Source organism: Colletotrichum fioriniae (genome assembly GCF_027942845.1).
Source record: "Colletotrichum fioriniae strain IMI 355084 chromosome Unknown scaffold_14, whole genome shotgun sequence".
NCBI lineage: Eukaryota > Fungi > Ascomycota > Sordariomycetes > Glomerellales > Glomerellaceae > Colletotrichum > Colletotrichum fioriniae.
In genome coordinates this window covers 711,621-737,300 of record NW_027076850.1, presented here as the reverse complement: position 1 = coordinate 737,300, position 25,680 = coordinate 711,621, and the positions used below count along the sequence as shown (strand labels likewise).

The following is a 25,680-nucleotide window of genomic DNA, read 5'->3' as shown; positions in this document are numbered from 1 at the left end:
GGAACCCTACCGCGACTTCTCCCCCGAGCGAACGGCACATCACCTCTGCGCGGGGCCCGCGCTGAATAACCCCAACGGCCTCGGACTGGTCAACATTGTGTTCCGGCACAAGTACACGGGCGAGCTCATCCTCGCCATCATGTTCGGGCAGGGGACGTCGGGGTGGCCGTCCGTCGTGCACGGCGGGATGCTCTCGACCATCATGGACGAGGCCATGGGCCGGCTCGCGGCGCTGAATTTCACGGCCAACACGGCCGTCACGGCGAAGCTGGCCATGGACTTCAAGGTGCCTGTGACGCCCGGGATGCTGTATATCGTTCGCGTGGGGAAGGCGCTGCCGGAGTGGCAGAAGGAGAGGCCAGACGAGGAGGATAAGACGGATCGCAAGTTGTGGATTATCGGACGGATGGAGGATCCGGATGGGGCTACTGTTGTTGAGGCCAAGGGGCTTTTTGTGGTGCCCAAGGGGATTGAAGTGCAGCCTCTTGGTGGGAGGTTTTGAGAAAATGGGGAAAGGGTCTGTCGACGTAGGGGTTGGTGTTTGAAGAGGAGGATGGGGAGATGAGATGGAGAAAAGGAAATCAAACGTGCATTCAATGGCATTTTGCAAAGGGGATGGATTTCATGCTATCCCGGTTGCCTCTCTCGAAAGCTGAGGCGAGTAAAAAACAAAAGGGGGGCGGAGGCTACTGAAAAGTGATATGTACCGATAGATGTGGGAGTCAAGAAAAGAAGCAAAATAGACAAAACTTGTGATACCTCAAGTCAGTTCAACGTAAAAAGGCCCACGATTCCACCATTCTATCGTACCGCCTACCCAACCGAACAGAAAGTTGACACTTCCACAAAGATTGACAGCATCAGACTTTGATTCGTCTGTGTGGCGTCCCGTTAACTAAGTACGTACTTGATACATGGTCGGATTCTTATAACCCTGATCTTCCAGGGGAAGGGGGAAGGGGATTGAACTCAGGTAGAGAGGGCTGCGTCAGTTTCTGTGCTTTGATCAAATGTGGTATCCAGGAGTTGTACAAGCTGTTACAGTTATGCTCACTATGTACCTATGTATACCGCTCGTTATCTAAATGTCTTCCTTGATCGTGACACTGACGTTATCTTCATGCGAACACATCTCCAAAGACATTAGAAGGTTCTAAGATAACAGACAGTTAGGCTCTAGATCATCGAGTACGATCGTTGGGCAGGTATAGATTGTGAATTCCAACAAGACGTTGCTCATCTTCCAAGTAGTAGGCGTGCGTGGTACGTTTGTCGCTTAGGTAGTCAACCAGGCCTACGAGATCACACAGGTAAGTAACGAGTCAAGGTACCAATTTATACATAAGTAAAGCGCTGGGCACGCTTCGCGTGTGCGTATTATACATTGCCTATAGAGGCCCACTGTTGCGAGTGATTACGATGCTCCTCACTGCGCAATCAAGTTCCTAACCAGTCCGTAACCGCACTCTGATCCCATTCTTCTTTACATGCCATGAAGTTCTCTGACATAACCGCTACAAAGGCGTGTCACACCCCACACCGCGCTATACCAAAAGCATAGCCCTCCTCATCATCATTCGTGCTCTTCACCAGTTTAAAGATGTGGTTGGCTGTCAGTTCATAGTCGTAACATACCCGCCAGAGATACGAGTATGTTGTTGAAGAACATGAGATCAACGCCGGCGACGGGCAATGATGGGCGCCGATGGGCAGCGATGGGGGTCAAGCTGCCAATACCGCTCCCCATCTCGGCCGCGAACCCTCCTCCTGCACCTACAGAGGACCTACGACTGTTGCAAAGACGTCGCGTTTGTCCACTGTGGCCGCGGCTGATTGTTTGCCAAGGGATACATGTTGGCAATGTGGTAGGTGTTGAAGCCTCCTCCCCTGCCACCGCCAAACGATCCACGACCCCCTCGGTAACCTCCTCCACTTCCACCGCTGCTGCCACCACCTCCACCTCGACCACCCCGTCCGCCACGATAGCCACCACGGGAGTCGCCACGGAATCCGCCGTTTCCTCCGTTGGTACGGTATCCCTGAGGCCCACTGGGTGGTGACCTAGATGAAGAGTGGCCTGTCGAGCCTTGGTCTGAGGCAGCACCATTCGAGTGACCGTAGCCTCCAGTAGAGCTTCCTGATCCTGGTGGAGGCCCTCGTGATGGTCCACCGTTGGACCCGTTGCCCTGATGGGGGTTGCCTCGACCCCTTCGTCGATTATTATACTGCCTTCTACCGGTCTTAGGTTTCCCTTCTACCGAGAAATCAATCTTCTTGATGGGGTCTGTGATCATGGTGTTGTTGTTCAAACCGAGGCGTTCGAGCTCATCCGCGGGTGTGGTCCAGAGCTGGAACACATTCTCCAACTTTCCAACCTGTCGAGTTTCGACGACCCAGGCTTTGACATACTCTCCGTTCTTATCATAGTCGAAGGCTTGCTTAACAGGATTGAAAATTCTGTTGTCACCACGAGGATCATTGCCGACGCCAGCGACGTACTGCCAGTTGGACCAGTTCGAGCTAACGTCATAGTCGACAAGAAGATACTCGTACCATTCAGCTCCGTACCGCCAGTCGATACCGAGATGCTTGGTCAAAAAGGAAGCCACATTTTGACGAGCTCTGTTAGAAGTGTAACCAGTGTGGTACAGCTCGCGTTGCGAGGCGTCAATCAACCCCATGCCGGTGGTTCCCTCAAGGAACCTGTTCAGTGTCTTTTGAATATCATCCGGCGACGCACCAAGGTTGTCGTCAGAAACCACGTGCTCAGGGTCCGCTGACTTCCACTTGGGTGTCTTGTCGGCCTTGAAACCAGTGACGCGGAAAAGCTGCCCTCTAAACTTCTTCGTGCAAAGACGCATATAGTCACGCCAGAGGAGTTCGAATCGCACAGCCTTGGTTCCGTCATTTTCTCCCTTTCCGTACCCGGGCGTGTCTTTGAATGTGGCATCCTGGCCGTCTTCAAACTTGACCAGAGCCTCATGGATCTGGCGACCCGTCAGGCATCCCAGTGATAGATAAGCTGAAAGTTTGGTGCTGAAATCGACTCCTAGGAGACCGTTGCGTGTGTCCTTGTAGCTTGACATGGCACCTGTCTTGACAAGGTGATCCAGACGCTCAATGCCGACATCCTCGCCACCACTGAACGGATGAACAGAAGTCGCCTTCTCTGGAAACTTTGGCTCTTTCTCGAAGGGGCACTTCAGAGGTTTAAGAAGACCGGACTCAAGGGCATCGTAGGTGAATGGGATCTGAAATGGTGCTTGCTGGGGAGGGATAGCGGACTGCTCAGGGAAGGGTGGAAGGGAACCCTTTGCAGGGCGAGCCAGCGTGGGTCTCGGTTTCTCGCGGAGCGGCTCTTGGGTCTTTCTGAAGGCTGTGAAAACATCTGCCAGGTCGCTGGGAGTTTTGAAGCCGAGGTCGCGGCTGTTGGAGACAGAGAATCGTTAGGCTGATAATGTCTTATCAAGCGGGGCACACTTACTCGTCAATGAAGTATTTCTCGTCCAGCCAAGTCTTGAACTGGACGCCGTGCTTCTCGCAGGCTTTGGCCACTGCCTTCTCATCCTTTTTCTCTTCGATAGCTTCCTCCTCGACCATCCAGACCGCTCCGACCTTTTGGTGTTTGTCTGCGAATCCTTGAAGAAGGTCGCCAACGACATCACCGAATCTGCCTGCGCGTAAAGCCAGGCCACTTCCTACGCCTTCGAGGGATTCTTTGACGTTCCAAACGGACTGAGCGATGAACTTTGTTCGGTGAGGTCCACACCGCCAGAACTTGCCAATCTCGCTGCGAGCTTCTGGGTAAGGGGATTTGCTTCCTTCGCGCAAGAGGCCGGAAATCTCGATCTGGTGAGCCGGGAATACGTAGACAGGGAGGACATGTGTGAATCCGTGGTCAGACGCGGTTACGAGATGATGAAGGATAGGGTTATCCGCAATGCGAAGATCGTGCCGGAGCAGGTAGATGAGGATATTGGACGCCGCCATCGTAGATAGATGTTCGTGGGGTATTGCTCTCTAGTAAAAGCCGGGTTGGATAAAGTCGAGTTCCTTCGTTGTAGTGTCAGATAGACACTGTTTTTGTTTTTGTAGTTTGATGGAGTGTTGGTTTGTATTGAGGGTGAGGTTCGTTGGCAAGATAGAGGCAAAGAGACAGTCCCTTGGATGGATCTTTCTGAGAGCGAGAGAGTGGGTTAAGACAAGTTTGCGGTGGTAGGAGTCTAAACCAAAGTCATGGCGTAAGAGAAGCCGTTAGATCTGCTCTAGCTCCCGACCAGCTGGGAAAGAGACTAGTCTTGGAGTCGCCACAGAAAGTGCAAAAGTTGATTTGCGAGCGAGATGCAAATAGGTAATAGGTAGAAGGGGGAGGTTGACTGGAAGGGAAGGGTAGGCGAGGAGCGGGAGACAGGGTTCCCCTTAGGGCAAGGAACAAGCTAGGAGAAACCTTGGAGTCTGGGTCTCTCGAGAGAAGGGGGGGCCTGGTGTGGAAGGGAAGGTGAGGTTAGGTTGGGGCCGAAGAGAGAATGACGCAGCAGCCGCTAGTCCAGGGGTCCTGCCGCGATGCGATGGTAGGGTGGTCGGATGATGAGGCTGCAAGAGCTACGGCATCGACTTTTAGGTTAGATGATCGGGAGTGAGATGGGAAAGTAAGGTAGTGTGTGTGTATATGGAGTGTCCACAGAGAGAGGTAGGTAGAGAGAAGGGGGAAGGACGATCTGTCTCTTGGTAAGAATAGGAACAAGAACGGAGCCGCCTCTGGTTCGGGTAAGAAGGGCAGAGTTTTTTGTCCAGATGAGCAACAGAGTCCTGGGGCGTTTTACTTGGGAGTTCTAGCTGGCTGGAGCACTGCAGAGAGTCGTTTACGCAGTTCTTGATGAACACTGGGACACATGCAGGGTCGAGCCGCCGTCCCAACTGAGCTGAACCCGGAAGGTTCACGACGCAAGCTCGCTAAAGGGGTGGAGTATTATGCAGTGCAATAGTGTAGGCACCGCGTGCTGGGAAGAAAGTTGATGGTAAACTTGATCGTAGGATAGGTACTGTTATTCCGAGATGAGATTTGATTCAGCGAGATAGATGGAGCAATACCTGACAGACTAGAGGACGAAAGGTTGTACGCAGCAAGGTACGCAAAGAAGACATGGATGGAATGGACGTCGTCGGAGAAAGAGAATGGTAAAATGTCCAATCAGTTTGCACGGACAAACCGCCGATGGCTTAGAGTAGTCATGACGCCTCCTCTCAATGTTCTCCTCCTCGAATGGCGAGCAGAGAGACTAAGTCACATTGGACCCTGAAATTTCATGATCCCTCCGGGTCTGGGCCCCCGGCCACCCCCCTTCCCAGTCTGTTCGGGTGGCCGCCAGATTTGGATTTGCCATGCATATCCAAGAAACAGGAGAGCCTCGACAGGAATTGGTGCGTTTGTCTACGAACTGGAACGGTGTTGTTGCTTGTCGGCCGATTCTGAATGAGGCAAGGAGGACGGTCATGGTGGTTGCCGGGGTCAACTCCGTGACTCCCCATAGACAGGAGTGATACGATACCTAGAATCTGACAGTTCATACATCGTGCGTAAGGAGGGGAGGTAATTTCCAGGGTACAAAAGGCCGAGACGTGGCAAGGGGAATGCGCTGGTACCGGCGCATAGTGTAGCAAGGAGCGAGGGAAAAGGGCCGCAGGATTGCATGGCGATGGTGAGGGCATGGGAAAGATGGATAGCAGTGCACCGAGATCGAGAGGTACTTCTGATGCAGAGATAAAGTCCGGGGTTCCAGAGATCGAGTCCACCCGGACGGATCCATGGCCCATGGGACTAGTTTTTAGTGGGGAGCACCTCTCTACGTAGTAAGGTATGCAGTACGTACCTACCCTACTGGACCTCTACGTACCTTACCTTACCTTATACATGGAATGGAAGGTACTGTGGTCGGTACGTATCTGCTGCCCTACCAGGGGACCGCACAACCCTCAGGCCACCGACAAGCCCAGCACTCCCAGTAACCTCACACCTCACTTGCTTACCTCACGTTCCTACGGATATTCCTGCTGCTCGCCTTCGTCACATCTCTGATTCATCGGATTCTGCTTTTCCTCGGACAGCAATGGGATACGAATGCTACCGAATCCCAGAACTCCCAGCTGCATCGCCCCTGGTATGGGCACTTGCATGGGAATGCGCCGTCCAAGGCTGCCGAAAGAGCTTACCGAATTCAACACCCTTGACCACCTCGCTGTGTTCGCCGACGCAGATTCCAATCCACGATGTCCCCTGATCCATTGGACTCCATCAGCAAAAAGAACAACCACCCGATCGATGCCATCGTCGTGTGTCAAGCTGCAGCAACCGAGCATCGCGGGCAGAGCGCAAACCCATCCTCAATCCACCTCCCTGCCTGTCAATGCAGGTCGCAATGATGTTGGAGCTCGGGGCGGATTGCGGCTTCTACTGCGGAATATGATGAATCATCGAACACCACCAAACGTTCCCGCTTTGTTCCCAGACTCTGTCTTTGGCTTTGGAGACGCCGCCATCGCCGCCGCCGCCTCCTCCTACTACGGACACACGCCCACTACACGTCACAGCCACTCGGCCGATCCATTGATGGATGGGGAATGACAGCTTGGTACGAGAGCAGAGCCTTCAGACTCCAGACTCCAGACTCTTCGCAAGCTTCAGCGCACTTGTGAACGCTATCGAGTCAGTCTCCGGTTTAACTCGCCGTATCAGCACTGCAATCTGCGCGGCACTTATTTCGCGCACAACTTATTTGGAAGCTTTGGCTGCCTACCATACGCCCCTCCCTCCCTCCCTCCAGAGAGCCAAAAATGAGAAGAGATGGTTTGTTGTTGGTCGATACTTGAAAATCCTATTCTGGGTAGCTCAGCTGAATGAATGTGCAGCTGGGCACCCTGTTTTGGCAAGCTGCAACAACTCAACGTTGTACTGTTATTCGCCAACAGTACACCAACCTCCAGCTGAACCAGGGTGCCAGCTCCAGTATTTCCTGAGCTAAAACTCACAGGCGTGTCATGCTTCCCGACAAGACTCTTCTCTTGTTCTCTCAGGTGCACACAGTTCCCAACCCGCCAGTTGTTCAAGCTATGATTGAGCGTATGGTAACGCCATCGAGTTGCAAAACACTGGCCGTAGTCAAGTCGAGTCATGGAATGGAAAAAGAAAGTCAACTATTCTCCGAGGGAGACTTCAAAACCCATCTGCTAGAAGGAAAGCCGCACTTCGAGACAGCTCTCAAGCAAAACCCGGCCTCTGCTCCCGCGTGCACCAAAGGCTAAAATTGCCTTGCCTTACTCACATTCTGCATACATACTTCCAATCAAATGGTCCGGGGCTGATACATAACTAGGTGCCGGAACTCGAACCCCTGGCCAAGGCGACGACTTTTTTCAACCCGATCTGCGTTCAGAGCTTGGCCGCCCGGCATCACAGCTCCAAGAAGTTACGGGCTTGCTGAAGCTCTGGTAAACGGAGAGTAATTGTGATGGACAGTTACAAGCCACCCACGCTTCCTCAGCCTGGCAGACAGTGCTGCGCCGAAAACCCCCAGGTTACTTGGCCAATGACAGCCGTCCGCGCCAACCCCGATCTGCGGGCTCGATGCTCAGAGAGCCATACTGATGGATCAGACCGGGTATCTGCGTTGGTGGCCCTGTGGTGGAAATGCCACGCTCTGCTTGGTTACGGCTTTTCCGACGGCCCCGATTTGTACTTCCAATCTAGGCCCTTGATCCTGAACCGGCAATCGGTGTTGGAGAATCCTCCACCACAAAACGTGCGTTGGCTTAATAGTGCTTGGCTCTTAAGCAAACGGCGCCCCGCCGTCAGACCTGCGAACACCTGCTGTTGCACTGCAGTCGCGAGTTTCACCTTTGACAACGTGGATGTCGTTTCTTCTTCCAGAACTCTGAATGCGACAAGGGGAGCGCTACAGCATGCCTCGCGATCAAAATAAGCAGCGGCAAGGCTGGTATCGAAACCCCACACTCAACACCAAATGCTACACGAAGCCTAGACGCCGAGGAAGGAATTACCTGTGCGGAGGAAGCCGATCTCAAATCGGCTCTGTGCATCGTACCTTGCGTGCTTGCTCACAAAACATGGCACTTATGCCATGCCGTCGATGCAGGTGCTGTAGGGCATTCTCAATCATCGAATTCATCCGACCAATATTGTTCTGCCGGGCCGCAGCTTGTCGAACGAGGTCTCATTCCCGCCCCGAAATTCTAGGCCCGCCCATACCCGGTGACACCCGGATGAGGTACCGGACTCGGACTCCCCGTCCCACATTTCATCGACATCCGGATCGGGGTTGCGAAGCTGACCTGCAAAATATCGTTGTCTCACATCTTCCAACGACAATGACTTTCATTCCAGACATCAAGTTCTCCATGCCACGCACGTCACTGCGTGCTCGCCACGCTACCATCTTTTCAAGGGCCTGATTGTTTTCACCGACTGCGTGATTACTTACCTATCCTTGTCTGCAGGTCTTAGACTCAACGCCGCTGCAAGGACGCGCTTGTGCCTGGCATGCGAACAGGTTGGCATGAGAAGTCTCGACCGTAACCGACTTTCCTACACGTCATTGGCGCAGATTCTAGCCTCCGTTCACCCGCACATGGTCCGATAAGACTTCAGTTCTCACTTCTTATCGACATTGAATGAGTTCACGATGCCTCACCAGCTTGATAAGATTAGCTAGAGAACATTTTCAAAGCTCAGACACTGGTCAATCGTCAGGTCTGGGGTGCGGCGGCTAGAAATGTGATTGTCCTCGTCTACCTCTCCTCTGCGTCTTCAAATTGATAACGTAGGAGCATTCGTTTCTCGCGGTTTATTTCAGAAATTGCACTCTGGCGTCTGCTTCCCCATGCCTCCTGAGTTGTTCATCCCGCCTGATACGACCGGAAAGTTCGATGATGGGCCTAGGCCCCAGATGTGCATGTCCGGAAAAAGAAAAGAAAATAAGGAGAAAGATCGTCCCCGACGATCGTCGCCCAACCGTCCTATGGCATCATCAGTTTCAATTACCTCCGAACCAGGTCTCTGGAGCCTAGGCAATGCATCCGTCATATTTATAGCCGATGCCAATCAAGTGCGGTATCATGAATACCCATGGCATTCACCTGCTATTTCCGGATCGCCATGAGGCTGCTCTACGTTTGAAAAGTCTAGGCAATCTCGATGAGCAAAGAATCAGAGCGTGCCATCATCCAGACATCTTTTCTAACTGCTGGCAGGCATTTGAAGTCGAGCGATCTTTCCCCTGCGCGGTTGTTGATATCACCATGTCAGCTTGACCAGGCCACCGGTGCGTAGCAGGCTGGTGCTGAAAGATGCCCATTGATTCCGTGGAAAAGCTGTGATGGGACGATGGACACAACCGGGGCCCACGCTGCAACATGGAAATTCTCCGCGCAGTCGAGTGACGTCTTGGTTGAAGTGGCGATTTCTCGCGTATGTGCTGCTTTTCGGCTGCAAAAAATACTCTAAAACTCCACTTCTTCTGGGCCAATCTTTTTTCCCACCGGTGACCAGTGGCGGCTCCCTCCGGAGCCGAGGAGACCAGCCCCGGGGCTCTCATGGCATGCGTGGCTTAGGTGCCTGCCTAGTGACGACATGGCAACGGAACCGCACTAGAATCAAGGTGGGAAGACCCTCGTGGCATTGCGATCCATGAAGCGGCAGCAAGGGCCGGCCCGGTGTTTTTTTCCGATAGCTTAAAGTTTCGAGATCTTGTTTGGAAGGTATGGGAAATGAATCGGCGGGATCCGAGGCCTAGCAGTAGCAACCCTAGCGATTCACAGATACGATGTGATGGTCCTGTGGTACCGGCCTGTCGTGGTTGTGACAGGTCTCGCGTAGAATCCGTAAGTGTAGATGGGAAGCTGATTCGCGATTCCTTGCGTATGTTTGGGGATCTAGTTCATTATTGCGTGGACCGCGATCATGGGAGCTGTTACTCTGGCACGACGACGGCATTCATCCTACACGACAGTGTTGTCTTTTCGAGTGGCAGCATGATTTCTCATTACATGACTCCGTCTCTGTTAATCGGGAGACACTCCAACCTCACGGCATGGGTCGAAGTATTATGGCCTTCGAACGGTTGCTCACTGAGACGTTTAGAGGGGATCACAGCGGTCAAGGATGTAGGTTTGACGGACATATAAACGTCCTAAGGCCGATTATGGCAATGGTTTTGCTTTACCCACTCTGTCCTGTCAACTTCAAACCGGCGGCAATATGTATTTACGTCAATTTAGGGAAGCAGAGCACTGAGTTAAATAGTATTGAGCTGGCCCTGATTCCCTTGACTCTGTCTATGAAAAACGGCGAAATAAAGCAGAATTAGAGAGGGATTGAAGACGGATGTCTTGACGCCATCTAGAAGTTGATGGCATAATAGCAGAAAAGTGGAAACCTAGGTATAGACTTGGAAAGAGGAAAGCAAAAAGCAGAACCAGCAGCTAACACGAACACTTCCACCCCCCCACGAGCCACTATGACGACTGTTGACTCGAAGACACCTCCGGACGCAACCAATCAAACGTATCAAGCAAATCAAAGTTGAAATCAAGCTGCGTAGAGAAATCCCAGTCCATGGGGATATCCAGCATTGCCCCGGACAACCTGCCGTCGACGGCAGACGAGGCCGACGCCGCGTGGCTGTTGAGCGCCTGGTCGAGGACGCGCTGGATGATGACCTTGCAGTCGGCGCAGAGGTCGCCGTTGGGCGCTGTGGGGCTGACCCAGTCCAGGAAGCCGACGAGGAGGCTCAGCTTCTGGATGATGCTCGAGCGGGAGACCTGGGGGTTCTGCGGGTGGTGGCCGCCGTGGAGGGTGGGTTTTAGGAGCTCCATGCAGAGGATGCCGCCTCCGGGAGCCGCGTAGGCCATTACCTAGTTGAATGCGTAAGTCTTCGTCGTGTTTGTTCCCAAGGGCAAGATGTGTTGAAAGCGGCAGGGTGGTTCCGGGGGGTCGAATACGTACGAGCCATTCAAAATCACCATTCATGCAAGATAGACGATCCATGTTTGTCCAGAACATGAGGGTCTTGGAAACCATTTCGAAGCTGACAGATAGCAAGGCGCCGTCATCGTGGCCTCTTTTCGCGAGCAGCCGCTCGATGAAGAACATGTTTTGGAGGTGTTCCAGCTTCATGATAAGTCGAGTGTACAGCAACGAGATATCGAGCTTCCTGTTCTGTATGTCTTCTTCTTTCAGGGTCATGATATCAGGGAACCCGGCAACGGTACGGAGCTGCCTTTCTTTGATTTCCCTGCACAACGCAAATTAGCGACACATTCATGTCTTTGAATGATTTCATAGAGCAAGTAGCACCCGAGTCACTTACAGCAGCGTCTCAACCAGCGTCACGGAACCCTGTCCGAGCGCGATCTCGAATATTTCGTCCCGAATGTGTGCCAGCATCACCCGAGCCCGAACGATGGTGGCCGAGTAGAGCTCGCCCTCAGTGTTCCAGCCGTTCTCATCGAGCGCGGCCACGTGACGCGCCAGCGAAGCCTCGTCGGAGAGGAGGTGGTCGTCCTTTAGGTCCAGAGGCGGTGGTGTGCGCGCGTATCGGCGGCTGATGAGGGGCGGCCGGCCGGCGAACGAGGCTAGGACCTTGTCTACGTAGAAGACGTAGCTGAAGAGCTTACGCTTGATCTCGGAGCAGACGGTCGGCTTGTAGCCTACCCCCGGCGCTGCTGCGACTTCGTCGTGGAACCCGAGGAACGTTGATAGAGCTACTGTCTCTGCGTGTAGTTGCCAACAGGCGAAGCCTAAGACGAAGCGTTAATAGACATCCACGCCGAGATTAAGAACGTTGTTCCATTCTATAAGCAGAGATGAGAACAAAGTTCTAGTGTACAAGTAAAGACACGACTTACTAGCATCACCCGAGAAGAGCGACTCGATGATGGTCCGCTTCGAACACATGAAAAGGAGTAACGTATTTCCCCCACTACCGGCGGCCTTGGTCAACTCTATACACGCACCAAGACAGTACCGATACTGCATGACCACCTTCGTCCCTTCATCAACGCACTGAAACCGGGAGCCAACGTCAGGCCGGTACGGCCCGAGATAGCGAGCCGCCAGCTCCCAGTACGCAAACATCACGCCCAACGACTCCCACCGCAGATTAGTGCCGGTGAACTGCGCCATCCACTTGGCCGGCTCCGACTCCTCGTCAGAAACGCACTTTGCGGTGTTTCCACAGATGGTGCGGGCGAGCGCGGTGAGCTGGGCATCATCTGGCCGTTGTCCCTGTTCGTTTGCCGGAAAGTACTGCGGGAGCGTGTCGTACAGCGAAATCATCATGTGTTTTGCCGCCAGGCGGATCCACCCATCGCTCGGGTTCAAGTGGCTGTCGAACAGCTTGAGTCCCGTTTCGCGGTCCGGGACGTGGCGGAGGATAGTCAGGCACGTCTCGAGCGCTTGCGCCGTTAGGGGCGGAGAGCACTCGAGCCCGCAGTAGGCGGTGGTCCCGATCTCTCCGATGGGCGCCGCACTGGACGGCTGGAGCTGCTTCAGACTTGACCGGGTCTCTTCGTAGATGCCGCAGAAGGAGGTGAAGCCGAGATAGCCGATGCCGAGGACGGCCGGAGTGGCTACCGTGCTGGCCGAGTCCGGGCTAGTGGGGAGACTCGCGGGAATCGAGGGGCGGTGCCGGGTCGTGGATGTCGCGGGCGATAACGTTGTGGCTGTCGCCGTTGATGCCGTCCGCGAAACCGCTGTTGGTCTTGGACTTAATTGCGATATTGGTATGACGGTGGGCTGGAAGGTCGAAGTCAGGGGAAGAGAAGGCGCTCTCGAAGCACGACGTTGTTCCCGCGGCCGGGTCTGCCTTGGAGCTTCTCTTGATGTTGCTGGACTGTCACCGAGGATGTACTCGCACACCTCCCCGGGACGCTTCGACTTTCTGCATCTGTTGCATATCGGTTGGGCGTGGTCGCAAGCGACTTTGCGCTTTCGGCACGGCTCACACGCCTGCGGCCGCCCGTTCTTTCGGAGTAAGAGCCGGGGTGGTGTTTGCGTTGAATCCATATGGGGCGTAGACATGAATTCTTTCTCTTCACTCAGGCGATCGAAAGCCCACAATGTTCCCCGTATTACAAGGTTGAATGTTTCGTAAGAGAAACTTTCGGGAAGTGAATTGGAAATTCTCATCAACAACACGGCATCAGCTCGACTGTTGACCGCGTGAAGTTGGTGATGTGAGGTCTCGGCTTCGGCTTCGGAGGCACGGGCGGTTGGAGTCGGCTTCGGAAGTGGATCGTGTCAGCCCGTTGGTCCCCACCTTCTCAAGCCGTCGCGCGATTACTAAATTCTCATCTTTTGACTCCTCCAAGACCTCCACCCTCTAGCCCGACTCGACTGACCGAACAACGATCAAACCTGAAGTTGAGAGTGACTGGTCGTGCAGGTCTAGCCCAAAACGACTGGCCGTGCAAGCCTCTTCGCCAAGGGCTTCACCAACCGAACGATGCACCTTTCAGCCCCGAGGATTGGGAACGAAGCGTGATTGGTTTTAGGAATCTCCCTCCTAGGTCGGAGAGCCGGCGGGCACCTCCACTTCGGCAGCGATCCCCCCGTCTTACCCCCCGTCGAAAACAGACACTAGCACTGACAAGACTTGGACCAATGTGAACTTTTTTGGCCTACGACTCACAACCGCGCCCTTTGACATGATGCCATGTACATTGGACGTGCATTCGTGCCATTGAGTGAGTCAAATGGGGACTGGCCTTGCCGAAGCCGCGTTTGCATTGGAAATCAAACATCAGGCTCGTGATGTATAAAAGACGTGGCCCACGACCTCCTTCCCGGGGTCTTGGATTAGCAAGCACATCAAGCACGACATTGACTAAATTACAAATCCATTGACGATACCTCAAAGAACCATCAAGTCAACTACCTCTCCATTCTACTACTACTACTCCCCTTCTTCCACATGAGTTCCATCGAATCTCAGCAATACCTCAAGGCCATCCTCAGGGACAAGACAGACAACAGCAAGACAAGCAACAACAAGAACAACAACAACGACACGATGTCTGGCTCCTTCTACGAATCAGCTTTTGTGATCCCTCACATGCAGGCTTCTGCCATGCCTCGTAGGCCTCGCCAGCCTGCTCCGGCACCGCGAGCAACTGTCGGCGCCATGTCCTCAGAGTCAACCCTTGTTGACAAGGACGGCGTTCCTGTGATGTCCAAGGAGAAGAACGAAGCCAATGGCGACATCTCTGGTAAGTCGTCTCACTTATTGCCGTCTATCCTCCCTCGAGCCCTCCCCCTATCTCATTACCATCGGGCTCGTATGGTCTGCCGGCTATTTTGATCGCGAACGCCTGGCCTCCATAACTCTCTCTAGGACTTAGTTTTCTAACGTGGGCTTCTACAGGTTCATCATCATCGAGCAAGAATCTACTCAAGCGTCTTTTGAAGAAGGCTTGAGTTGTGTTTGCAGATACAAAAGACTCAATTGATCAAACAATTAGAGCTCTACTACATCACATTGGACTTCGGAGCCCTGGGCTGGCGTCAGCCTCCTGCTGATCCTTCTACCCTAATACGGCGACTACTGCGAATCACTTGAGCACTTATACCCATAACGGGCGCATGGCTGCAGTCTTACATCGGACCGGATGTATACACGTTCTTGCCAAGCCTGGTTTCCATCAGATGACCAACCGCACTTGCGCAGTTACCAGGTTCATTTGGCCAATAGTACGACAATGCATCGATCCTGCACCGCGACTTAGTACTCGTTCAAACACTTACACTCTTTTAATTATAACCGGAGATCCAATCCTTTGCAGTTGGGAGAGTACACGTTGGCTTGGGGGCGAGTCGGTTTGGAATTGCCTCATTCTGTCCCATAAACTTTCGAGGACGCGGAGGACAGGGTTGAGCTGAGCGTACGCGAACACTGCGGCTCTTGATGGATAATATGACACTTGGAGATGAAATTCGGCCTGCAACAAGCTTTTTGAGTCGGAAAGACCACAAGGGTTGGTTTGGCTTGAGCCTCTAAGGCCAGAGTTTTCACATAACGCCTCGCAACCTCTACGACTGCAGCTTGTTTTCCATGGTAGTTTAGACTTCTGCAAAATCAGAAAACAGAAAGCGGAGAAATCTCTTACATTTATTCATTCAAACCCTATGAGGGTTACAAAACGTGAAATCTTTTGAGTTGCAGCACACAGTCCTGGGTGTCATTTACTCAGTGCCTTGGGCACATCGCGTGTCAACCTCTTCAACAACCGCTTGAGTGTCTGATCAGTCGCCCAAGACTTTGGCCCACGTCCATCATGATCTGTCAGGCCATCTTGCTACCTATCCTGGGCATGGCGTCGCTATTCAGCGTCGCACTTGCCCAAGCATCTCAACGTTCTTCTCTGGATACTACAAGGGACCCCCTCAACTGGTGCGGCCAGGATGAGAAGGTTCATGCGTTAGGAAGAGAGGACGGCTTGGCCGCTCTTGAGGCACTCTCTAAGCGCTCGTTTGACACAGAACAAGCTTCGATTCACATACCTGTTAATGTCTTCCTGGTCGGAACGGAAGAACAGCGAAACTCGGTCAAATACGTAAGAATCCTGCCACTTGCTCATCTGAAAAACAACAGCTTCAGGTCACATGCACTGACTCGGGATACTTACATAGAAAACCGAAATCCGTTACATTGGAACCACCCTCAACGAAGGCTACGCCAAGCACGGCATCACCTTCGGCCCCATTGAGACATACGAGGTCGCCAACGACACATACGCCAACATGAACTACATGGAGCACCGACATGGCAAGACCCGGGAAATGCAGAGAGCGCTTCGCATCGGCGGACCCGAGACGTTGAATCTGTACATTGTGCCGAAATTGGATACGGGCCTCCTCGGATACGCCGCCTTTCCCGACTTATTGACAAACCCTTTCAGTATCGTGGGAGCGACAGGGACGTGGTTCGACGGGGACGCCGTTGTCATCGGCCACAGCGCTCTTGATGGCACTCTGTTCGCAAAGGCTGTGATCCACGAAACGGGACACTGGTTGGGGCTCTACCACCCGTTCCAGGGCTCCTGCAAGGTCCCCAACGGCGACTACATCCCGGATACGCCGCAGTCGCGGCACGAGAACTACGCGTGTAAGGCCAAGGACACGTGTCCCGATTTCCCGGGCGAAGATCTGGTCTGGAATTATATGGCGTACTCGGCGTGGTAAGTTGGACCTTTGCTGTGGGAGCTACGTACGTGATGAAACGGTGATGCTGATGGCAAATGCAGTGACAAGAACTTATCTTTCACCCCAGGCCAAGCGTAAGTGGAAACAAGCAACATCTCTATGCCCTCAATATTTGGCTAACATACTGTGTCGCAGCCTTTTCATGCGTCAATCTTGGTACAGTTTCCGCGACCCCAAGACCAGAGACCTTCCCGCGGAATCGCAAGTCCCTTATCGAACGACACCTAATAAGGACATGATTGTCCATTCAAGATTCGGGAATGCGTAGTTCTTCCGAGCCTCACAAAGGTGTGTGACAGTGCGGCCAACATCTGAAGTCTGGGGGATCAGTTTCGACAAACGGTATGGAAATCAAGTGTGCGGAAAGGGCTATAATGATGATGGCCTAGGGGTCTCTCTTTCTTGAACAAGCCTTGCTAGGAAGTACACGAATCCAAGCATTGTCCAAAACTGAGAACTAGACATAGTCTGACATGAGGCTATTCATATCGACTTCGGTCACACGCTGCGCTTCTGTTTGTTCTTCACATATTACTCTTTAATCAAGGGTACATCTAAGTTCGGTAACGTGAGCCTTGGTCCGCTATGCCATGTAGCCCCACTCCGGCTCCGGCCTAGATCCGCGTGCCGGAGCGACATCGGAGGTAGCCTCAAATTCACAATCGCTTCAGAACCATGTCTTTTTTTTCATCTTCTTTTGCCTTTTGACAAATGATGCGGTTCCTATCCAAGACCATCTCCGCTGTCTTTGGGTACGAATGGATGAACTGTTGGCGACATCCACTTAAACAACACGAACGTCTCGGGGCCTTGATCTGGACCGGGCTTGTGTCTGGCCAGCGGAACTATGTCTCCAAGTGGTGGACTTTAAGAGCGTACCACTTGGAGAGATTGAACCCCCTTTCTGTAACAACAAGATACTCACGATACTATACCTCTGTCTGTAGGGGCAAAATATCACTGAAGATTGAAGAGCTCATATGAGCAGACCTTACAGAAAATCGGCTTCAGTCGATGATTGCACATAGGTTTTTTGTGTCATAGTGTAGTTGCTCCACATGCCTTGGATACGTTTTGAACCTCGGAGATTACACTGTAGCTATTGTTGTACTCAAGCCATGCCATCATTTAATTCAAATGAACGAGAAGCAAACAAGCCAAACTGACATGTACGCCTTTTGGCGGGTTGTGACAGTTGTGACGAGGATTTCCCGCAGTGGTGGCGGGATCGCCAGTGCAGGCAAGGGCGTGGCTCTAACAAGACCTGGGGACTTGTTAACCCCGCTGTAGGATGTCCCACTCAGCCCCGCGAATCTGCTTTGAGGCCCCCCCACGTCAAGTCGAGTCTTTTTCAGCTTCACTTGCATCTAATACCTCAGATAGCCAGTTTTCTCATTTCTCATAAGGATTCAAAAGTCAAATTCTCGGTCATTTTCAGAGGGTCTGAGTGTTGGTGTCCTAGCTGAAACGCAGGTCACTGAGTTACTCACCACTGCCATCTCATCTCACCCGCCTGAGGAGCAGCCTACATTTCACCTACAAACTCATCCTTCATCGTCACTCTATCACTTTCACCCGCGCAGTCTGACATGGCTGACCTCGTTGTGACCCAACACGGGTCCGAGAAGGAAATCAAGTTCGCTTCCTCGACACCCGCCCAGCGTGAGGCCGCATGGCGCCTCAACGGCGTCTCATGGGCCCCTCCAATGTCCCTTGAGAACTACATGGCCCGCGAAGTCGCACTGTCCAAGACGGCCCTTTCATCTCAGTGCAACTACTATGTCCTCTTCAACCCGGCCGACCCAGAGCACATCATCTCATCCTGCGAAGCAACCGCCAAGACCCTCCTCGTCCGCGATGCCTCCTCTTTAACACCCCGCGAGGAAAAGGCCTACGCCATCGCCTCCGTTTACACTAACCCGGCCTACCGCAGCCACGGCATGGCAACGCGGCTACTGAACAGCCTAAAGGAAGCCATGGACGCCGACTCCAAGGCAAGCGCGCTCTACAGCGACATTGGCCTCACATACTACGCCCGCCTCGGCTGGGCCGTCTACCCGTCCCTCCAAGTCTCCCTCATCCCGGACGACGCTTCAGCCCTGCGCAAGCCAGACGGTGTACAATACCTGGAGGAAAGCGATGTCCCCGCCTACTGCGAAAAGGACGTCGAGCTCTTGAAGAAGAAGCTCGCGAACCTGCCCCAGGACGGAAAGACGCACGTCGCCTTCGCTCCCTCGGCCGACCAGATGCTTTGGCACTTTACTCGGGACGGCTTCATGGCCAAGCAGCTCGCCGGCCGCGAGGTGACGCACCGCGGGGCGGCTACCGTTGACGGCAAGGCGTGGGTGTACTGGGACCACGACTTCCGCGAGAAGAAGCTCAAGGTCCTCCGCGTGGCTGGCGACCCGGAGGCGGACGTGACTGCGCTGCTGCAGGCCGCGGTGATTGAGGCCGCCGAATGGGGGCTCGCCAAGGTGCTGGTCTGGAACCCTGATGAGGGCGTCTCGGCTTCGGCGAAGAGGGTGAGTGACAGGACGGAGGGCGCCGTGCGGGTCGTCTTTGACGAGAGGCTTGATGGCAGCATCCCCAGTCTGCGGTGGAAGGGTGAAGGAGAGGTCGTGTGGGAGGATAATGAGTACTATGCGTGGTGCTAGATGGCTAAGTATGGAAGAGCGTATTCTTGATGAGCTCATTAAGTTACGGTTTCTCCATAAATACTCAAGAATTTCGGATATCAACACAGAAACCATTCTATTCTTCCATCTCTTGCAAAGCCAACGCTTTGATCAAACCCACAAATCCGATCTCAATGGCATCCGTCATCCCATCAGCAACCAAGTCCTGATTCTCTGAGAACGAATTCTTCCATCGCCCTCCCTTACCAAAATACGCATCAACAAGAGGGAAAGACAAGCTTTTCAAATTTCCCTCTCCATCTGGCCCCTCATCGCGATAATCTCCGAGCATCGCAGCTACGAGCTCCTCTATCTCGCCACAAAACATCTCTGCCGTCCCTGGCTTAATTGCTTCTTGCACGTCGACCCATACAGCCTCCCGCTGCGCAAATGTTAGTTGCGAGCCAAGCTCCTCGTCTTTCTCAAAGACTAGCAACGCCAACTTGCCCTCTAGCCGCTTCTTCCTGTCGAGGGGGAGATGAATGTCGACAATGTCAATGTGCCGCTGGATCTGCTCTCGCATGCTGTTCATCGACCAGGTGGCCGCTGTCCACTTTCCGACCGCAGCAACCCACCGTCTGATATCAGTTTCTGAAAAAGATGACTGATTTCTGACCGGTGCTTCTCGGGCGGCTCCTTTCGCTGCGACGAGTATCTTATTTATGACTTGCGTGAGGGCAATGCCAATGACAGCGTATCGTACTTCCCGCCAGACCGTCTTCCACAAAAGGTTCCTGATTGTGTCCGAGATCGTCCGCTCAGCGTTGATTTCTAGCATCAGCACGTGGTGCATCGCGTCCGTCGTCGTAAGTCATGGGTGAACATCGAACTTATCATCGCGATTCACGACATCATCCATTCTTGCAAAGTTGTCGTTGAACGGATGAATGAGCGTCACGTTGACAGGCGACCCCTTCCAACTCTTCGCCATGCGTATAAATTTACCGACAATGGCAAACTCCTGCTCACCGACGGATCCGATAGTGATGTAGATCATGCAACCTCCGAGAACCGTCGTAAGGTAGAGAAAGAACTTCCAGAGAGACACCACATTGTTGTTGGCCTCCTTGAACTGCTCTAAGTCAATCCCGGCATCAATCATGACCTCTGTCTTCTGGACTAGTATCTGGTCCACGAGTGACGCTATCGCTGACTGTGCTGTCATCGAACGTGTCCAGATTAAGTACGCCGACGGGACATGTGACGCAAACTTGCGCTGTTGCTTCTTCCAGACCAAGGCGTGCTGCGGGTCCGGGGCGTCGCACTCTGCCTGTATAACTTTTGTCTCGTGGGAGTATCCCGAGGGAACGTATTTCTGCTCCATGCTGAACCATTCGATCCACGCTTTCGACGTGGTGACCTCGTATGTGGCTTGCAGCTCCTGGTGGAATCCGGCCTGGACTTCGAAACTCTTGAATAAGTTCTTCCGTATCGCTCTGAAAAGGTCGGCTTTAGGGTTTTCGGCGACGGCTAGAACAAATCAGCAGGATATCTTCGTTCCCACAACGTCACCTTGCATACATTTGAAAGCCTGGTGCATCGTATGCCTTTGAAGCGGCAGTACATTCCGGTATCTGTCTCTGGCGTGGTTTACCATTGCCTGCCTGACATGGAAACATAGCTCTGCGTCCTCGCGAATGTCTCGTTGTGTCTTTTTCATCTTTGCCACTAGTTCTCCATATCTGACCTCAAAGGGCTGTAGAAAGGTCGCCATCACGCGCTCTGTACTTTGGTTAGTAGACGGAAAGTCATCTATAGTACTAGCTTAACAATATACTTAAAATATTCTTCTCTGCATTCTTCGCATCTCTTATGACCTTTTCCAGAAACTCAACGATCGCCGCATATAGTTCGGACGAGAACTCGAGCATTCGGGGAGTCGGATACAGCGCAATGTACCCTCGTATCCTTTCCAGGTCCCGCCCAATGTCAATCATCACATCGATGACTTTAGAGAGAACGCTCGAGTTGTTCTTCGTCACCTATCATCCGGTGAATAGATTGTCATCTGATGAGTCTTGAATGCCTACCAGGAGTACAAACTTCAGACCGCCCCAGATCAACGGTAGGCCTGAGAACTCTGCTTGTGACAGAATATCAAAGACTCCCTGGTAATGATCCAAGCACTCGATAAGTTTCTTCGTCTTTCCCTCCCCTAGCTTCGCCTTTTTAGTCCGTTGTATATCCCAAGCAATCCGATGAAGATCTGCTTTGGGGTCACTCTGCTTCCCAATGGTGCTTTTTGATAGAACTGCGGCAACTTTGTCCTTATTGAGATGAGAGTGAAGTGAATGTATAGCGTTTCTGTATGCTACCTCGGCTTTTCTGTGATGTCTCTCAGCCAGTACTCCTTACGAGACCGCCGACAACAATGCAGTTCTTCTGCCCGAAGAGCCCGAGTCTCCATCAGATAGCCGTTTCCTCGGAGCAAACTTACTCGAATGTCATGCGATCAACTACTCTCTCGTCTTCTGTCGCGTCATCAGAGAATCGCCGAAAGACCTCGTTCTGGGGTTTCCAGCCTATGATCGGACTAGATGCACTCTTCGGGCTTCCATCGTCACGACTCCAAGACGGCGTCCGAAACACAACGCTGGTGTTCAAGAAGGGAAGTCGGTGCATGGTTCTGGAGCATGTCGGCGAGGCTTGAGAACCAGTCTACAAATATAGCGAAAGCTTTTCAAGAGGATGACAGATTAGCGGCGTACTGTGAATTTGGTGCCTTCACTGCTTATCCATCTCGTATTCAATAGCTGAAATTCCATCCAGAGTTTTGTTTCTTTTGAAGATCATCGGCGAGAGACTCGATACGATGAAACCTCAATCTCCTTTACACCAGGTTCAATAGCAGAGTACCCACATGACTGTTCAGGGGGCATCTCGGAGACCTTGGCAGAGCCCTCCGACTGCAGATATCTCCCTCTGCAGAACCTGGGGCATCACACAACGAGGGGTGTGAGACAGAAAGGAGAAAGTGAGCGTATGCAATATTGCTTGTTTGCCCGAGGCCGCCAATCAGTGTGAGCGCAGCTTCCGCGCTTTCCATGGTGGCGCCGGCTTGTGTCACAAACAGGAAACATGCCTTTTCGTGCTAAACTGGTACTCTTCAACTATTGAGGCCTCTGACCATGGACTATCAGCGGTCTAGACGCAATATGGGACTCAAGCTGAGGCCATACGCCCAGCTAAGGACTGATGGTGTTACAGTTACCATCGTTCACAAAGGATCTTGGAGACGAGCTCCAATGCCTCTACTGTAACGCATTTGTAACCTAGGATACAAGCCAAGTGTGAAGAGTGTGATGCAAAGGGCCACTGTTAACACGACACGCAAGGATGCAGATATTGCCGAGTATAGGTTAGCTCAGCAAGTGGGTGACAGAATACGATGTCGGTCAAGGCAGCACTTCGCCGCCAGCATCCTCAAAACTAGTACCATAGCAACGATCATCGTACTAAGCTTTTCGAAGCGTACTCCTCAAGAAATATGGAGAATACATAAAGTCATAATAGTGATGGTATCAGTAGCAGTATTAGGCACGGTAGAAAGAGAGATAAGGTATTAAGCGGTAATATACTGTGTAACCCACTTGCTCAGCTCTCTAGCCACACGACTTCTACCTGATTTATTGAATGTACAAGATTGACTAGCGCACATACCAACCGAAACAAACCCATGAATAAAGCGAATTCCGCTGTTGGACTGGTGTCAGCATTCTTAAAGCATAGATGTGCCAGCAGGGAGGCCTGGAAGGCGATGACAAGACTCAAACCAACAATCCCGAAAGGGCATTGGCCAACTCAAATAATGAAGCACTTTGGACACAAAGTTACGCCATTGATGCTACGCGCAGAGATCTTACTCAACAACAGGCAATGCTCTCTATGTCGACAAGCCCGCTCAGGTAAGCGAGGCAAATGGACAGAAGTCATAGAAGGAGGTAACGATCGAAAACTGGCCCCGAGTCCGAGGAGGAATCCCGAGAATAGAGCTTATTTTAGCCTGTGCACCAAGTGGGTCATGCGGACCGGAGCCACGCCGTGCCCGGCCCCGTTTCCAGACTGATGGGCCAGTGACAGGCCGAGAGATGGACCCTGAATACGGGGGGATGCAGCAAAGCGGAGCACCACGTGACTTTATCGCAGCGATAAGGTAAGGTTGCCATCAAGGTGGTCCGTCACAGGGGTTCGAGTCCCGGTTGCGATTTTGGGATCCAGAGAAATTAAGGGAAAGAATTGTTCGACTCGACGTTTACTTCAAGCAAAAAAAGAGGCTACGTCTCACAAACATCACGGTCTATGACCTAGGAACGACCTATATCTCGCCCTTTGCCCTCCGGCACCTCCAGTCAAACCATGTCGATACGCCGTCCCAGCGCAAGGTCCCGGGCGGACCGCGACAACACGAGTCTTCTTGCCCCCGATACGTACGACGACGACGCCTCATCCATCCACAGCACGCGAAGCGACCAGGACAGCGACAGTGACGATGACCAGTTGCAATTGCGTGCGCGGAACAGCCGCGAGCTGCGCGCCGCCGACAGCCTAGTTTTCATGGAAGAAGAGGAGATCGAAAACCTCGTCGAGGAGACTCGCAAGAAAAAGGAGCTACAACGCCGAGGATCTGGCCTCGCCGTCCCGAACCCACTGAAGTTATTTGGCCGAGGCCCAGACGGCCAACGGCCCGGATCCCGAGACGGCTCATCCGAGAATCTACTCGACGAAAAGGACAGACGCCAACAGCGACGTATGAGGAGGAAACAGAAAAAGGACCGGCTGCTGGAGAAGGCGACCCACGGCGAGGACGGCGAGCTGATGTACGAGATGGAAGAAGGGGCCATGAAGGAGGGAAGCTCGACTGGTGAAAGCAGCGAAAGGGACGATAGCGACGAACTCGATCGACAGAGACTCAAGATTGTGACCAATGCGAAGAGCGACAAGAGGAGGACCTGGCGCCGTTGGCTAGTCATACACAGTATGATTGCTGTCGGTTTCGCGATCCTCTTTCTGGTGGCGTGGAAGTTGTCAATCGGCAGTAGGTCGGCACACAAGGCCGAGTTCGTCAGCAATGGCACGGCGCTCTTCGCGCCGACGACGATCATTATCAGTCTCGATGGTTTCCGCGCCGACTTTTTGCAGCGCGGGATTACGCCGAGGCTGAACGCTTTTGTGAAGGAGGGTGTCTCACCGAAATACATGCTTCCGGCCTTCCCGTCAGTCACGTTCCCGAATCACTACACACTGGCGACTGGTCTTCATCCCGAGAGCCACGGTATCGTTGGAAACACGTTCTGGGATCCGGACATGCAGGCCGAGTTCTACTACACCGATCCGGCGCGCAGTCTCGATGCGAAGTGGTGGAGTGGAGAGCCGTTCTGGGTGACAGCCGAGAGACAGGGTATCCGTTCTGCGATCCACATGTGGCCCGGAAGTGAAGCGCACATCCTCGGTGTTGAGCCAACGTTCCTCGACAAGTTCAACGGGAAAGAAGTACTCGACAACAAGGTCAGCAGGATCCTCGAGTTTCTTGACAAGCCGGGCATGGAAGACAAGACAGCCAGGGTGGAAGACATGCGGCCACAGCTCATCGCTGCCTATGTCCCCAACGTCGACGCGGATGGCCATAGATACGGGCCGAACAGCACGGAGATCCGGGTCTCCATTGAGTCGGCCGACGCTATGATGGACCAGCTCTTCCTGGCTCTCGAGCAGCGCAATTTGACCAACATTGTCAATGTCATCGTCGTATCTGATCACGGCATGGCCACAACAGATACGGCGCGCCTGCTACAGCTTGAGGATCTTGTCGACACCTCCAAGATTGAACACACCGACGGCTGGCCGCTGTACGGTCTCCGGCCGAAGAACCCAGACGACCTTCAGGGGCTGTACGACGGCTTGGTTGAGAAGTCGAAGACGAACCCCAACTTTGAGGTCTACCTCCGCGACGTCAACATGCCCGAGCGCTACCACTTTTCCAAGAATAAGCGTATTGCACCCCCTGTGGATCGTGCCCAAGGCTGGATGGGCCATCGTCACGAAGGAAGAGATGGATGTGGAGAAGGCGCTGAAGGATGGCACGGTCTATAACCCCCGCGGATTGCATGGGTACGATCACGAGCATCCCCTCATGCGCGCCATCTTCATCGCCCGCGGACCGGCTTTCCCTCATCCGCCAAACAGCCAGATCGATAACTTCCGTAAGTGTGCTCCGCGAGTGTCATGTCATACTATGAGTCCGGGACTAACGTCAGTAGAAAACATCAACGTGTACAACATCCTGTGCGATTCCGTCGGTCTCATCCCAGAGCCCAACAACGGCACTCTGCGCCTACCGCTCACCACTATGGGCACTCACAAGTCCGAGGACACGCCCCCAGAGCCCGAGGACCCTGTGCCTCCGTACACCACAACCCAGGTCCCCGCTCCTGCCAGCACACCACCAGCGGGACAGTCGGCTACCCCTGATAAGTCCATACAGGTGGATCCCGTTCCCCAGCCGACGCCTTCCGCGCCGGCGTCGAACGATGACGAGAAAGGAGATGATGAAGAGAGCGAGGGAGCCGATGAAGACGCCATGCAGAAGGGCAAGGAAGCCATGATTGGAGTTTGGGATTGGCTCAAGGATAAGTTTGGAAAGGTTTGGGACAAGATCAAGGGATCAAAGGGGGATAAGGAATCGGAAGAGAAGGAGGGATCGGAATGATTTCCTGTGTAGAATTGGGTACATGA

The 25,680-nt window shown here is 53.2% G+C and overlaps 9 protein-coding genes across 9 annotated transcripts; 5 read left to right on the top strand and 4 right to left on the bottom strand.

Annotated features, from left to right (window-relative positions):
• Nucleotides 1–139: 139 nt before the first annotated feature.
• On the top strand, nucleotides 140–502 carry N0V96_010367 (uncharacterized protein; the record flags this gene model as incomplete). Its single annotated transcript, XM_065758917.1, has 1 exon — nucleotides 140–502. The coding sequence occupies one exon, from the start codon at nucleotides 140–142 to the stop codon at nucleotides 500–502; it is 363 nt and encodes a 120-aa protein (XP_065612440.1).
• Nucleotides 503–1,784: 1,282 nt separating this feature from the next.
• Nucleotides 1,785–3,990, bottom strand: N0V96_010366 (uncharacterized protein; the record flags this gene model as incomplete). Its single annotated transcript, XM_053194719.2, has 2 exons — nucleotides 1,785–3,426; nucleotides 3,485–3,990. 2 exons carry the CDS (start codon nucleotides 3,988–3,990, stop codon nucleotides 1,785–1,787), a joined length of 2,148 nt encoding a protein of 715 aa, XP_053047888.1.
• Nucleotides 3,991–10,527: 6,537 nt separating this feature from the next.
• On the bottom strand, nucleotides 10,528–11,257 carry N0V96_010365 (uncharacterized protein; the record flags this gene model as incomplete). Its single annotated transcript, XM_065758916.1, has 2 exons — nucleotides 10,528–10,926; nucleotides 11,018–11,257. The coding sequence occupies 2 exons, from the start codon at nucleotides 11,255–11,257 to the stop codon at nucleotides 10,528–10,530; spliced, it is 639 nt and encodes a 212-aa protein (XP_065612439.1).
• A 120-nt stretch (nucleotides 11,258–11,377) lies between these two features.
• On the bottom strand, nucleotides 11,378–13,078 carry N0V96_010364 (uncharacterized protein; the record flags this gene model as incomplete). Its single annotated transcript, XM_065758915.1, has 2 exons — nucleotides 11,378–11,811; nucleotides 11,920–13,078. The coding sequence occupies 2 exons, from the start codon at nucleotides 13,076–13,078 to the stop codon at nucleotides 11,378–11,380; spliced, it is 1,593 nt and encodes a 530-aa protein (XP_065612438.1).
• Nucleotides 13,079–13,985: 907 nt separating this feature from the next.
• Nucleotides 13,986–14,488, top strand: N0V96_010363 (uncharacterized protein; the record flags this gene model as incomplete). The annotated part of the gene is made up of 2 exons (XM_053194717.1): nucleotides 13,986–14,280; nucleotides 14,436–14,488. 2 exons carry the CDS (start codon nucleotides 13,986–13,988, stop codon nucleotides 14,486–14,488), a joined length of 348 nt encoding a protein of 115 aa, XP_053047886.1.
• An 857-nt stretch (nucleotides 14,489–15,345) lies between these two features.
• Nucleotides 15,346–16,252, top strand: N0V96_010362 (uncharacterized protein; the record flags this gene model as incomplete). The annotated part of the gene is made up of 2 exons (XM_065758914.1): nucleotides 15,346–15,352; nucleotides 15,741–16,252. The coding sequence occupies 2 exons, from the start codon at nucleotides 15,346–15,348 to the stop codon at nucleotides 16,250–16,252; spliced, it is 519 nt and encodes a 172-aa protein (XP_065612437.1).
• Nucleotides 16,253–17,862: 1,610 nt separating this feature from the next.
• N0V96_010361 (uncharacterized protein) lies at nucleotides 17,863–18,927 on the top strand (the record flags this gene model as incomplete). Its single annotated transcript, XM_053194715.1, has 1 exon — nucleotides 17,863–18,927. One exon carries the CDS (start codon nucleotides 17,863–17,865, stop codon nucleotides 18,925–18,927), a length of 1,065 nt encoding a protein of 354 aa, XP_053047884.1.
• Nucleotides 18,928–19,759: 832 nt separating this feature from the next.
• N0V96_010360 (uncharacterized protein) lies at nucleotides 19,760–20,467 on the bottom strand (the record flags this gene model as incomplete). Its single annotated transcript, XM_065758913.1, has 2 exons — nucleotides 19,760–20,418; nucleotides 20,461–20,467. 2 exons carry the CDS (start codon nucleotides 20,465–20,467, stop codon nucleotides 19,760–19,762), a joined length of 666 nt encoding a protein of 221 aa, XP_065612436.1.
• Nucleotides 20,468–23,304: 2,837 nt separating this feature from the next.
• On the top strand, nucleotides 23,305–25,654 carry N0V96_010359 (uncharacterized protein; the record flags this gene model as incomplete). The annotated part of the gene is made up of 3 exons (XM_065758912.1): nucleotides 23,305–24,951; nucleotides 24,998–25,148; nucleotides 25,206–25,654. 3 exons carry the CDS (start codon nucleotides 23,305–23,307, stop codon nucleotides 25,652–25,654), a joined length of 2,247 nt encoding a protein of 748 aa, XP_065612435.1.
• Between the last annotated feature and the right edge of the window lie 26 nt (nucleotides 25,655–25,680).